The 12,500-nt window shown below is 36.1% G+C and overlaps 1 protein-coding gene across 1 annotated transcript in view; it reads left to right on the top strand.

Moving 5' to 3' along the window:
* LOC133651655 (golgin subfamily A member 7-like) overlaps nt 1-11,738 on the top strand; it is a 13,370-nt gene extending 1,632 nt beyond the window's left edge. The window contains exons 2-5 of the mRNA XM_062049660.1: nt 3,034-3,159; nt 6,947-7,099; nt 9,304-9,405; nt 11,582-11,738. Coding sequence (XP_061905644.1) covers nt 3,034-3,159; nt 6,947-7,099; nt 9,304-9,405; nt 11,582-11,623 — 423 coding nt within the window. The 3' untranslated portion in view covers nt 11,624-11,738. The remainder of the gene's footprint in view (nt 1-3,033; nt 3,160-6,946; nt 7,100-9,303; nt 9,406-11,581) is intronic.
* The last annotated feature ends 762 nt before the right edge of the window (nt 11,739-12,500 follow it).

Below are 12,500 nucleotides of genomic sequence, written 5' to 3'. Positions count from 1 at the left end.
CTGCAAACCATTGTCGTCGTTCCCAACACCTACAAAGCAACAAAGCTACCTGCTGCCACCTACTGATATGGAAGAGTATTACGCGGTTACTCTGCCGAGCTCTAGACAGCACAGACTCTCAACAACGGCACGTTTACGGATTACAATTACTGGTTTGTAAAAAATATTTTTAACCCAATTAGGTGAAATTACATAATCTCCCACGGCACACCAGACTGTATCTCGGCACAGTGGTTGAAAAACACTGATTTAGGCAAACAACAGAACATTACAGACTGAATGTTTTCACTCAGAGATGATCCACATGAACTCAGGGGTGTCCTGAAATTCAAACATAACGTGATAAATTCCGCATTTAAGGCTCAAGCGTTATCTATAGCGGGGGTGAAGATGTGGGACAATGTGAGCGGAGAAATTCAACTGTCTTCTCTAGCCTAAGAGTGTTCAACCTTGCGGTAAAAAAAATGTGTTGTTGGGAAACTATCAAAAACATGACTAGTTGTTTTGACTATCTCAACTGTGGGACACAGGTGCAAAATAACTCACTGTGGAATAAGGGACATAACATCACCAGACAAGGCTTCAGAAGACGAAAGATACCCAGGCAATACGGAGCTAATCTCATGGTCGCTGTTTGATTGATTGATTGAAACTTTTATTAGTAGATTGCACAGTACAGTACATATTTCGTACAATTGACCACTAAAATGATAAGTTTTTGAACTTGTCCACTTAAATTGATTCATGATACAGATATATACTATCATCATAATACAGTCATCACACAAGATAATCATCAGAGTATATACATTGAATTTGAATCAATGCTATTGTCAAAAAAAGACAAAAAAAAACAAATTTGTCATTATCATCCATTATCATATGTTATACTTGTTCTGAAATTGTCATGTATCCATCAAATCTGCTGTTGAAACTTGGACTATATAACCAACATATTGAATTTCCCCCAGGGATCAATAAAGTACTTTCTATTCTATCCAATTCTATTCTATTCTATATATAACCAGCATATAAGTTGATTGTAAATTAGGGGCGGGACATGGATAAGCATTCTTGCTTTTTTCCCCGTATCCCTTTTCGGTGGGTGCCGTTGCATGTCTGTCAAATTACAAAGAGTGATGAAGTGTTGCTATATATGTCTGTCTGCCGGAATAAATAAATTAATTTATTCATTCATTCAATTCATTAAATAAATTAATTAATTCATTCATTCGTTCAATGTAAAAGCTGTGAAAAGCTAGGTTATCATTTAAAAAACATAGTTTGTAATTATTTATTTTTCTTGAAAACCTTTATTTATAATATGCAACATACAAGCAAAAAATAAATAAATAATCAAAACAAGTACAGAAACAGTACAAAACAGTGCCAGGGGTTTGTAAACCCAATAAAGTAACTAAAGCATTTGACATAATTAATCACTATATCTCAATTGATAAATTAGAACAATATGGCATCAGAGGATTGGTCTTGAACTAAATAAGAAGCTACTTAACCAACAGGAAGCAATATGTGAAGCTAGGTAAAAATATATCAACATAGCTCGAGATATTTTGCAGTGTATCCCAGTAGGGCTGCAACAACTAATCGATTAAATCGATTATAAAAATAGTTGCCGATTAATTAAGTCACCGATTCGTTGGATCTATGCTATGCGCATGCGCAGAGGATTTTTTATTTAAATTTTTTTATTTTTAAAAAAGATTTTTTTTAATAAACCTTTATTTATAAACTGCAACATTTACAAACAGCTGAGAAACAATAATCAAAATAAGTATGGTGCCAGTATGCTGTTTTTTTTCAATAAAATACTGGATAGGATAGAAATGTAGTTTGTCTCTTTTATCTGATTATTAATTGATTAATCGAAGTAGTAATCAACAGATTAATCGATTATCAAATTAATCGTTAGTTGCAGCCCTATATCCCAGGGATCAATACTGGGACCAAAACTGTTCAATCTCTATATAAATGAAATTAAGACAGTGTTATGAAAAAGGCCAGTTAGAATAATACCTCATGTTGGATATAGAGAACAAACAAAACCTTTTATTTATTAAATCAAATATATTGAAATTCATTGATTTGGTGCATTTGCAAAGAGCTACAATTATATACAAAGCAATTTATAACCAGCTATTCAAGAATGTACAACAATTCTTTTCAACACAATAGAAATTTAACCTTGAGGAAAATCTAGTTTAAAACATGTGTTTGCACATACAACACTTAAAATCTTTAGCATGTCAGTATGTGGAATTAAATTATGGAATGAATTAAGCAAATAAATCAAAACATGTACTAATATGATCCAGTTTAAGAGACTGTTCAAAATACCAAGTGTTAAAGTACAAAGAAGAAGAAGAATAATAAACCTCGCAAACCTATTGAAAATAATATCCATTTCATTAAGTGAATCATAGCAGTCTTTTAACTATTTATAAAGAGAACAGGTGTATTTACAATTAATTGATGTGAATTGTGTAGAAATTGAAAACAGGAGGTATGTGTCAGTAATTCCTATGAAGTGAAAAAGGGGGAGGATTAGATAAGCTTTTCTTCTTCCTACTCCTTTTTGGACATCCATCCATCCATTTTCTACCGCTTGTCCCTCTCGGGGTCGCAGAGGTGCTGGAGCCTATCCCAGCTGCACTGGGGCGGAAGGCGGGGTACACCCTGGACAAGTCACCATCTCATCACAGGGCCAACACAGACAGACAACATTCACACACTAGGGGCCATTTAGTGTTGCCAATCAGCCTATCCCCAGGTGCATGTCTACATGTAAATAAAAATATGTGGGATGTATCATATTGATACTGTATATATATTCTAAATACATTTGTATATATATTCTAAATACATTTCAACCAACCAACCTTTCAAAACACCAAAATCCCCTCAAAGGCAAGAATTACAATTAAATATACATCAATAATAAGATAACACAGTCAAAACAATTTTTAATGTTCACTTGTACTGATGTTTGAAATGTAAATATTGTTTTCACAGACTCACAGTTTGCAGGACATTAGACAACAAGCTACAGTTTCTGCCAAAGTCTTCATACAGAGAGATTATACCAATGGCACTGTGTGCCAGTTCCAAACCAAGTTCCCCTCTGAGCTGGAGACCAGGGTAAGATTGCTGACTTTTATCCTTACTATAGGGTACGGGGCCTTGTGTGATTAAAATGTTACAATATTTCTTGTTTGAGAGAAAATATGTTTTGCGGGCACAGCGCAGAAGCCTTGCAACAGCATAGCTGAGGTTTTACAAGCAGCTGTTACTGATTGTGAGCTTAAAATACCAAACAATGGCATCACTATTGTGACTGATATTGCACGTAAAATGGAAGTGGCTGTGCGCAAGGCGGGATTGTAACCGCACATTAGGTGCTTTTTGCACACTTTAAATCTTGCAACTCAGTGGTGTTCCCCACATCACTTCTTTACTCATATGGTTACTTTTTTTCACCGTAGTTTAAAAGCTACCGCTGTGTTTATGTCCAAGCAGAAGCAGCTAAATTTAGATTTCGATTATGGCTTCTCATGATTATAAAAACATGCACCTGGGGATAGGTTGATTGGCAACACTAAATTGGCCCTAGTGTGTGAATGTGAGTGTGAATGTTGTCTGTCTGTCTGTGTTGGCCCTGCGATGAGGTGGCGACTTGTCCAGGGTGTACCCCGCCTTCCGCCCGAATGCAGCTGAGATAGGCTCCAGCACCCCCCGCGACCCCAAAAAGGGACAAGCGGTAGAAAAAAAAATGGATGGATGATTATAAAAACATAATAATAGACAAAAAACAATTAATGAGCCATGCAATGTGCATGCGAATTCCAGAGGTTGTGACGGTGAAACCAATAAGGAGCGAATAAGAGAAAAAATGAGCATGTTATTTGACAAAGTGCTCGTATGCCTGATCAATAATCATTAAACTCAATTTTTAAAAAGTACGGCATATTTGATTACCGCGTTGACGTAACCGTGGACGGAGTCACATAATTGTTCAATAAAACGGAATCCACCGTTTCAAGTTTCAAGTTTATTCACAATACCATATTACAATTTCAACAGTAGTGAATATCCATTTAAGGATGGTGGTAAGTGAAAGGGTCCCCCAGATAATCTAGAAGAAGCTTTTAGCAGGGGGTCCAGAGGACAGTATATGCATGGAATGCTGAAACATGGTGGCAAGCACAAAAACGCTATATGATAAACACAAAATAGGAGCACTAAAGCAAGCATACACATACATTCATTCAACCACGCACAACCCAACAGTGGTCTACCCCACATGAGGCATTAGAGATAGGTGGTTAATAGGTATGATTTCAGTTTCTTTTTGAAGTTGGAGAATGAATACAGCATCCTGAAGCTCTCATCGAGCCGGTTCCAGATCTTTGGTCCCCTGCATACAACACTTCGAGCAGTACAAGCCAGTAGACGATGTTTACCTGATATCAGGTCAAAGTTACGAGTGTTGTGGGCATGCTGGGGACGATAGATAGGAACCAAGCTACAGAGCCTGAGGTTCAGCCTGTGGATGACTTGATAGGTTAGACAAGCATGGTGATAAATATTGAACTCTGTCAGTCTTAAGAGATGATAATTATGGAATAGAGGTCGAGTGGGGGCATTAAACTTGGACCATGACAGGGCCCGTATGATTTTCTTTTGCATGGATTCTAATTTCTGAAGGTAGCTAGGAAAGGTGTTACACCAGATGACATTACAGTAGTTTAGATGTGGTTCAAAGAGAGTTTTGTATAGAGTAAGTAGAGCATAAAGAGGAAGATAATGACGAAGGTGAAAGAACAGGCCAACATATTTGGATAATTTGTTTAACAGATGGCTAATGTGACATTTGAAATTGAGGTATTCGTCAATGATGACCCCCAGGAATTTTGTGGAGTTCACTCTGTATTTCCTGCCCATTGATGTTGATATGGCAGTGCTCAGTATTTGTCCGGTTTTTATTAGAACAAAATAAAATAAAATGTGTTTTATTAACGTTAAGTGAGAGCTTATTACATTTGAACCAGGAATCCACTTTCACCAGCTCTGTTAGATAAAGAATAGCAGGGAAATTGACATACATGTATTGTGAGGAGAAGAAACATTTGTTTGGGAAAATAATGTGTCCACTCATTCATCCCCGACACACTGTGCCCCGTGCTATTGATGGGATGTTTCTGACGTCACGTCCAGCTCACGTGGCGCCCAATTAATATGCGGGGTGGTCAACTAGCTCTGTTTTCAATTGGTACTACTTTAGCCCTTCTCAAAGAAAAAATGCCTTATGCTTGTGTTGTTTTTGGTTGTACAAATCGTTCAAATCGCGAAAGGGATAAACGTTTCTTTAGAGTTCCTCGAGAGTTCATTAAAAAGGGAGGAAGAATGCAAGATTTGACAAAACAACGAGAAAAGCATGCAGCTCACAGGTGCAGAGTGGAAGAATGCATGAATTTGTACTGATTACTCCGTTAAAGGTTGTTTTATATACTTTTAACGTTCATTATTTCCTATTCACGTATTTATCTTGATATTATTTATTCTGGTAATCTATGCAACATTTTGATCAAAGAACCACATTACATGTTATGTAGACCACAAGGAATTGTTCTAAATGTACAAAAAAATAATAATAATACGACCCCTTTTATAGCACCTTATAATACGGTGCGCCGTACGGTCCGAAAAATACGGTAATCATATTTAAGGTCGTCCCGTGTAATCCTGCGCTTATACTTCCCTTTTCTCAAAGTCATTCTTACCCTACATGGTGAGATCTTCAGAGCGAGGAAGATTGCCAGTTGTTTTGTACGAGTTAAATTTTGGAAATATTGATTCAACAGTGGTTTCTTTATCACCAAGCTGTAGGGAAATTAACAATTTGTGTACTTCATATGAGCTGTGCTGTTTCCTAGGGAATCGAATACTGCAAATACACTTACAATCTGTGTTGTTTAAACCATAGCAGTTGTCAGATTTGGCCTTCTACTCCATAATCATGTGCTAGTGAAAACTTGTTTTGTTCAATAATGTAGTGGCGGAAGTATAGGTAATTGTAATATATGCTGTACTACAGAGAGCCAAAACTGAAAAAGCAATCAATTCATCCTTGACATTCAAATTGCTCCCCCCAGCCACCGCCAAACCTAAACTTCAAGACTGTTAATTTAAATAATGTGAGAAATCAGAGGTCTATGGCTTTTGTCTTCCATTTTTGTTACAAAGACTTTTTAGTTTCTTGATTGTTTTTATCAGGAAAATATATTCCTCCACACTTGTAATCTTGTTGGAATGATAAATATCAGGGCCAAATGTAATGGACAGATGCTCTGGCAGAGAAATGTGGTTTGAATGACTGCCTCCGAGTTGGAAATTTAGATGAAGAAGAAAGCGTTTCAATGTTGTGTACCAAATGTGCCTGAGACCGCTGACGTTTATGGCCTGTTGCCACATTCCTTGATCACACAGGAGCAGAACTTTGGAAAGTTGTCAAACAAGCAAGACGCCCTCGGCTGCTTGTTTGTCTGGTCAGAAGGTTCTTTCTTTTCCGAGCATGAACACTCTGTGCGATGGTCTTATGTTGACATGCCTGGCAAGAAGCCGATTCAAATATCAGCTAATCATCATGGCTCATTTTCTACAGAGCAACTGAGATATGTCTTTATTTTAGTGAAGACATTTACGTCGCTCTGGAGATTTAAGATGTGTAGTTTGTTCGTGTACCAGTGTTTGTTCAACTTATTAAGTGATTACAGTCAGAGAACAAATGCTTAATCAAGCACATGCCAACCGTTGCAGGAGGGATTTCCAAATCTGGAAGTAGGCCAATCATCCCCTCGATTGCATATTTTTGATCCAACTAATAAAAATTACTATTATAACTGCTCTTCCTTATGTTGTTTTAAAGATCGACAAACAGCAATTTGAGGAGACGGTGAGGACGTTGAATAACCTGTACGCTGAGGCAGAGAAGCTTGGGAGCCAGTCTTATATTGAAGGGTGTTTGGCCTGCCTCACAGCTTATACCGTCTTTTTGTGTATGGAGACACACTACGAGAAGGTGAGTGATATTTGCAAGGTTAGAGAAATGTATCTGTGAAGGTAATTTATTGAAAGTTAAGAGCTCCGAAAAACGGTAAAAAACACTCCACTGCAGCATCCAACCTTTTTGACAGTCGGCATTGATGCCTTGTGTTTTAATTTTGTCTAAATTAAAATGAAAAAAACACATTTGTCTGAATGAAGGATTGTTCCTCCTGGTTATCATCTTATTATTTAGCGAAAAATTTGTAAAATTCTCTAAAAGTAATCATACAAATGAGCAGACAGAGAAAAACTACAATACCAAATGTCTAAAATTGTGGGGGAAAAAATGAGTATTAACAATAGTTTGTCCACATAACGCTCCTCTTTGGGGTCAAGTCAATCCCTGTACAGCTGTAGATATTTTTGTGCAGTTTAAGCATCATTTGACTCTAACTTGTCCTGGAATCTGAAAATGTTATTTATGGCTCCATTCAACTTGAGCACAATGTTTACATGTGTTTTTCTGCAAGAAGGCACGACATCGGGGTCCTCACGCAATTTGGGACACCTGTGAAAACACCAGAATTTTTATAAAACAAGAATGTCTGAATATTTTAGAATTTGTTAAAAGATGTGTCTGGAGGGCTTTGAAAAAAAAAATCCAGATTTTACTACCACAGCAATGTGTTGTCTTGGTTGGTGTTTCGTAATGGCGACATCTTGTGGATTAAAAAAACACTACGTTTAAACTACATGCAAAATTAAGTGGCGAGTAATATATTTTTTTTCAAATGAATAGCTGTGCACACGGCTCTCATATGAAACGTTTTTCAACTGCATTATTCCAGATATTTAACGTTTTTTTTTTAGTAACGCACTAATTACTTTCTCTAGTCATTGATTTTATATATATAAATATATATATATATAATGTAGATATAGCCTTACTGTTTTTTAATAAAGTTTGGGAACCACTGGGCAAAAAAATGCTTATTTGTTAAGTTACATGGCGTTGCATCTTACTATTATTTAAAACACATAATGTTATAGGCCACATAATTCATAAATTTAAATGCTGCTGATTCATGTGGGATAATTAGTATCGACTGTAGATTAAAACCTCTTGTCTTTTAAAACTAAGACTTTGTTTTGAACATGAATTAAGGGTCATTGAATGCACTACAAATATAGATAAGTAAAACTTAAACATAACCCTGTCTGATGCTGGTACAAATAGATGTATATATTTATATTATAATATATTTATATATATTATTATATATATTTTTATCATTCTTCCATCACCTCATCCTGGGTCCTCAAATGTTTGCGCTTAGTGTGAATGCATAAGGGTGAGCTTTGATAAGTATGATGGCTGTGTTGAGTGAACAGTGAAGTGTTCCATGCTGGGTCTGCCTCTACTCGGATGAATGAACCATTTTGCATTTTTGCAAGGAGGTGTATAGGTTGTGTTATACATTCATAATTTGATTCAAACAACCTCGTTATTGAAATTTGATGGCAATATTGATTTTATCTTAACTTTTATGAAATATCACAGGGGGGAAAATCAACTCTTTACAAAAGCCCAAGCCCTGTTATTGGTGCCACTTTGCCAAAGGAAGATAATCAAAACGACTCATAATAATATTGGAAGTAATCGAAAAAGTCAGGGTATTTTTATTAATACAGCAATGTAGAGCAAACGGGCCGAAGCACAAATGCTCAGTGTGAGCATAAGCCAGCTGTGTGCAGAAAGGAGGGTCAATCTCCCAAGTCCAGCATGGTACCAATGGCCCAGTGTGTGTACAGCATTATATAAAAAAGGGCCACACACGCAGAAGTGAGCGTAGCAGAGTTAATCCTTGATTGGATGAAAATAACCTCACTGGCAGAAGTAACCCTGTTTTAAACAAAGTATGAATGCACATATTTTATTTGTCAAAATAAATATGGTTCTCTATAACCTTAAATGTTTGCAAGTCAGTTCATTTTTAGTACAATGTTTCATAATTGTCAAATGTAAAAGTTGGCATTTCAACAGTTTCAACCACACTCAAGATTTGATCTTTACAAGTCTTATCAACCAGAACTATAAGACCTGTTTTAGTTTCAAACTACTCAATCCATCCATCCATTCATTTTCTACCACTTGTCCCTTTCATCTTGATGTAAAAGTTTTGACTATTGAAATGTCCACATTTAATAATTCATCATTCCCTTTGTGTTCCCTTTCAGGTTTTGAAAAAGATTGCAAAATATGTGCAGGAGCAGAACGACAAGCTCTATTCCCCCAGAGGACTCCTGCTCACCGACCCCATCGAGAGAGGCCTTCGAGTTGTATCCTGTTCCTTGTGTTTTATATATTTTATAACCTTTCAAACCTGTTGTTTTTTCCCCCCAGACAAAATTTGCGGGCAATTTGAGAACCGTGTTTAACCAATTAAAATGATTGGCCAGTTAGAGCAATACAACAAAGGAATAACTTAAATTCCTTTATTTAAAAAAAAATCATAACCAGTAAAAGACTACTATTAGTCAAACAAAATGACATAATTACATAAAAAAAGAATTAGTAGTTGTAGGTGTAATGCAAATTTGTAGTCCAGGGGTCAGCAACGGTTGCTATAAAAAATATGTATATAATATTAGCCTATGCCGATCACATTTTGCAACTTATTTAAGGTAAGTTCTATTGACAGTTTAACAATATAAGCACAATATTTTAACTAGTTATTTAGTCTCTTTTATTACAGAAAATGTTTAAGCAAAATAGTCAATAGTACACAATAACTAAACAAAAAAAACCTTCCAACTTCTACTAATTTAAATCCTTAGTTTACAAATTCCCTGAATTTGTAAACAATAATAAAAATGACAAACTGATTGTTAAAAAGAAATAGATGGATCTTATCACTCAAGGGGCTCATATGGGCCGGTATTATTACCATCAACTTGCTATTACAAGTATATGATCCTCTCTATAGACTGTTATTAATCTACTTTTTAAAGGGGTCCTATTATGCAAAACAAACTTTCTTACTTGTCGGTAACTGCTTTTGTGTATCTGGGATCCCGAAAATGTTTAAATAAAACCATGGAGACAAGGTGAAGATATTTGTAAAACATTCTTGCCTTCTTCCAAACTTGTTCTAAACGAGCCGTGTGTAGATTTGCCACGACATATGATGTTTTCCATCATCTGGCGTCAGCAGATATCTCCATACATGGGGACAGGTTTACCCGAAAAGCTTTACGCTCGTCCTCCATTGTAGTTTGAAGTAGTAAATTCCTTTTTTTTCCTCTATCCTCTTGTTGTGGGGCAGACCGGATCGTACATGCACATGTATCCTCTGCTGTTACCATTTTTAAAACAAAGCAGTGTATAGTTCTAACTTATATCTGTCAGTAGACTCGATATTTAAGCATGGCGTACAGGACGAAGACCCAATGGAAGTGGCGGAATGTAAATAAGACAAGTAAAATAAAATATATGCTAAATTTTGATCAAAATGATCACAATTACAGTTTACACAAGGAAGTGTTTTAAATATTGACTTCTTAAAGTTTAACTAAGGACTTATTTCTTCAGTTTTTTAAGCTATGGACACATAGCTCTTGTATTTTTTAAGCTATTTATGAAATGTATAGACACACAAAGTTTGCCTCTTTCAGCCATAGGACCAAAAATAAAGTGACGACATTGAAAGGCGTAACACGCATTGGCCAATGATGTACTTTTTCACGGAAATCAGTCGATACTGATTGGTGGCCAATCCATCGGCGCATCTGTAGTATATAGCCTACATATTCAAAATGTTGAGATTGCCGACCTTTAGTGTACAATTTTGTAAAACAAGATAAATGTGCATGTCATTACAATACATTATATTGATCCAAAGGCCGCAGTTCCCCTCATCTTGTCTTTCCATCTGGCTGTTAGAGTCCAGGCAGTTTACAGGAAATATAACATTATGCAAGGCATCATGTGAAAAGACCAGAATACGTTTATACAGTATGTAGTTCATAGCAGCTGCGTAAAATCATGTGTGTCTTGAGGAAAGTTCAGGCTGACACAACATTCTAATTAAATGTAGCTGAACGGCAATCAAAAAATGGGGATAACCAAATATGGCTAAAATTGTTCACAGCTGAGTTTTGTAACCCCCCCCTAGTCTCTTGAGTTTATTGAGCAGACAGTGTGCAAGGTTATTTATCCAACACTGGAGCTGCTGTGCTGTGTTTGGCAAGTGGCACATGGTGCCGATTGACAGGAATGTATCACCTGAACACACATTTCAACATTGACAGCAGAATTGCCAGCTCATCAACTCACAGCCTCATCCATCAAATGTCCGTCATCAGCTGCCACGGCAGCCAACAGCTCATTTTCGTTCAATGTGATCACTTTAGAACAGAGCAACTCTGTGCAATGTTTATTTAAAATGCTTGATTAGTTTTCTCTTTCATTTGACTTGGGCTTTAAATACGATTTCTTGACTCATTTCATTTTAAGATTGAAATCACTATATTTGAAGAGAGAAGCCTGACCAGATAAAGGCTGCCAAGGTAAGTCTCAATATTAGTATTTTACTAAATGATCCACATATTTCATCAAACTTTGTAAAATACCTTTCACCACTAATAAAACACACAGAGAAAATGAAGTTAAATATTAAAAAGTTACTAGAAAGTTCAGTGTTTCCCATAAACTGCCAAGATACCTGTGGCGGTGGGGGCGTGGCTATGGGCGTGGTCACCATGACATCATCGAGTAATTTGCATAATTGACTACAATGATATGATTTTCTCTAAAAAGGCTCAAAAAATGTATACTTACTAATTAATAATAAGTTTTGTTTTAAACGTCCATCCATCCATTTTACAATATAATTACAACACTTTATGTACATATTTATATACAGATTTGAACAATAACTTATACACTGAAATATATTTATTAATTGTGGTTCTTACAAAAAATACATCTTATAAAATATAAAAGCTAAAATGTCTCTTAAAGCTCTGCCCCCTTAATTAGTGCATGCTAAATAATTTAACTTTAGCCTACTACTACAACCATATTATTTACCAGCAACATAAAGTGAAACAGAGGCAGAGGTGTCCTGCCACAGTCGGTAACAAATAAACAGAAAACAGTAGTGGTCAAATACAAATAAGGCAACAAGAGAAGTATCCTACACTTCTCTTTTGTAAAGTAAATCTGAACAGCCTATATGGGCATCTACATCAACTATATGATTTGCCTGAGAAGCTGGACAGGACAAAAAAATATATATATTTTTATTTTTTTTATTTGTGGCGGACGTAATTCTTTCGTGGCGGGCCGCCACAAATAAATGAATGGGTGGGAAACACTGAAGTTATATAACATGTCTGTCACTCTAAAGTATTGCATTAGTAATGAAACCTAT

This window comes from Entelurus aequoreus, linkage group LG06 (genome assembly GCF_033978785.1).
Source record: "Entelurus aequoreus isolate RoL-2023_Sb linkage group LG06, RoL_Eaeq_v1.1, whole genome shotgun sequence".
Classification (NCBI taxonomy): domain Eukaryota; kingdom Metazoa; phylum Chordata; class Actinopteri; order Syngnathiformes; family Syngnathidae; genus Entelurus; species Entelurus aequoreus.
The sequence above is the reverse complement of the archived record's forward strand: the minus strand, read 5'-3'. Positions and strand labels throughout refer to the sequence as shown.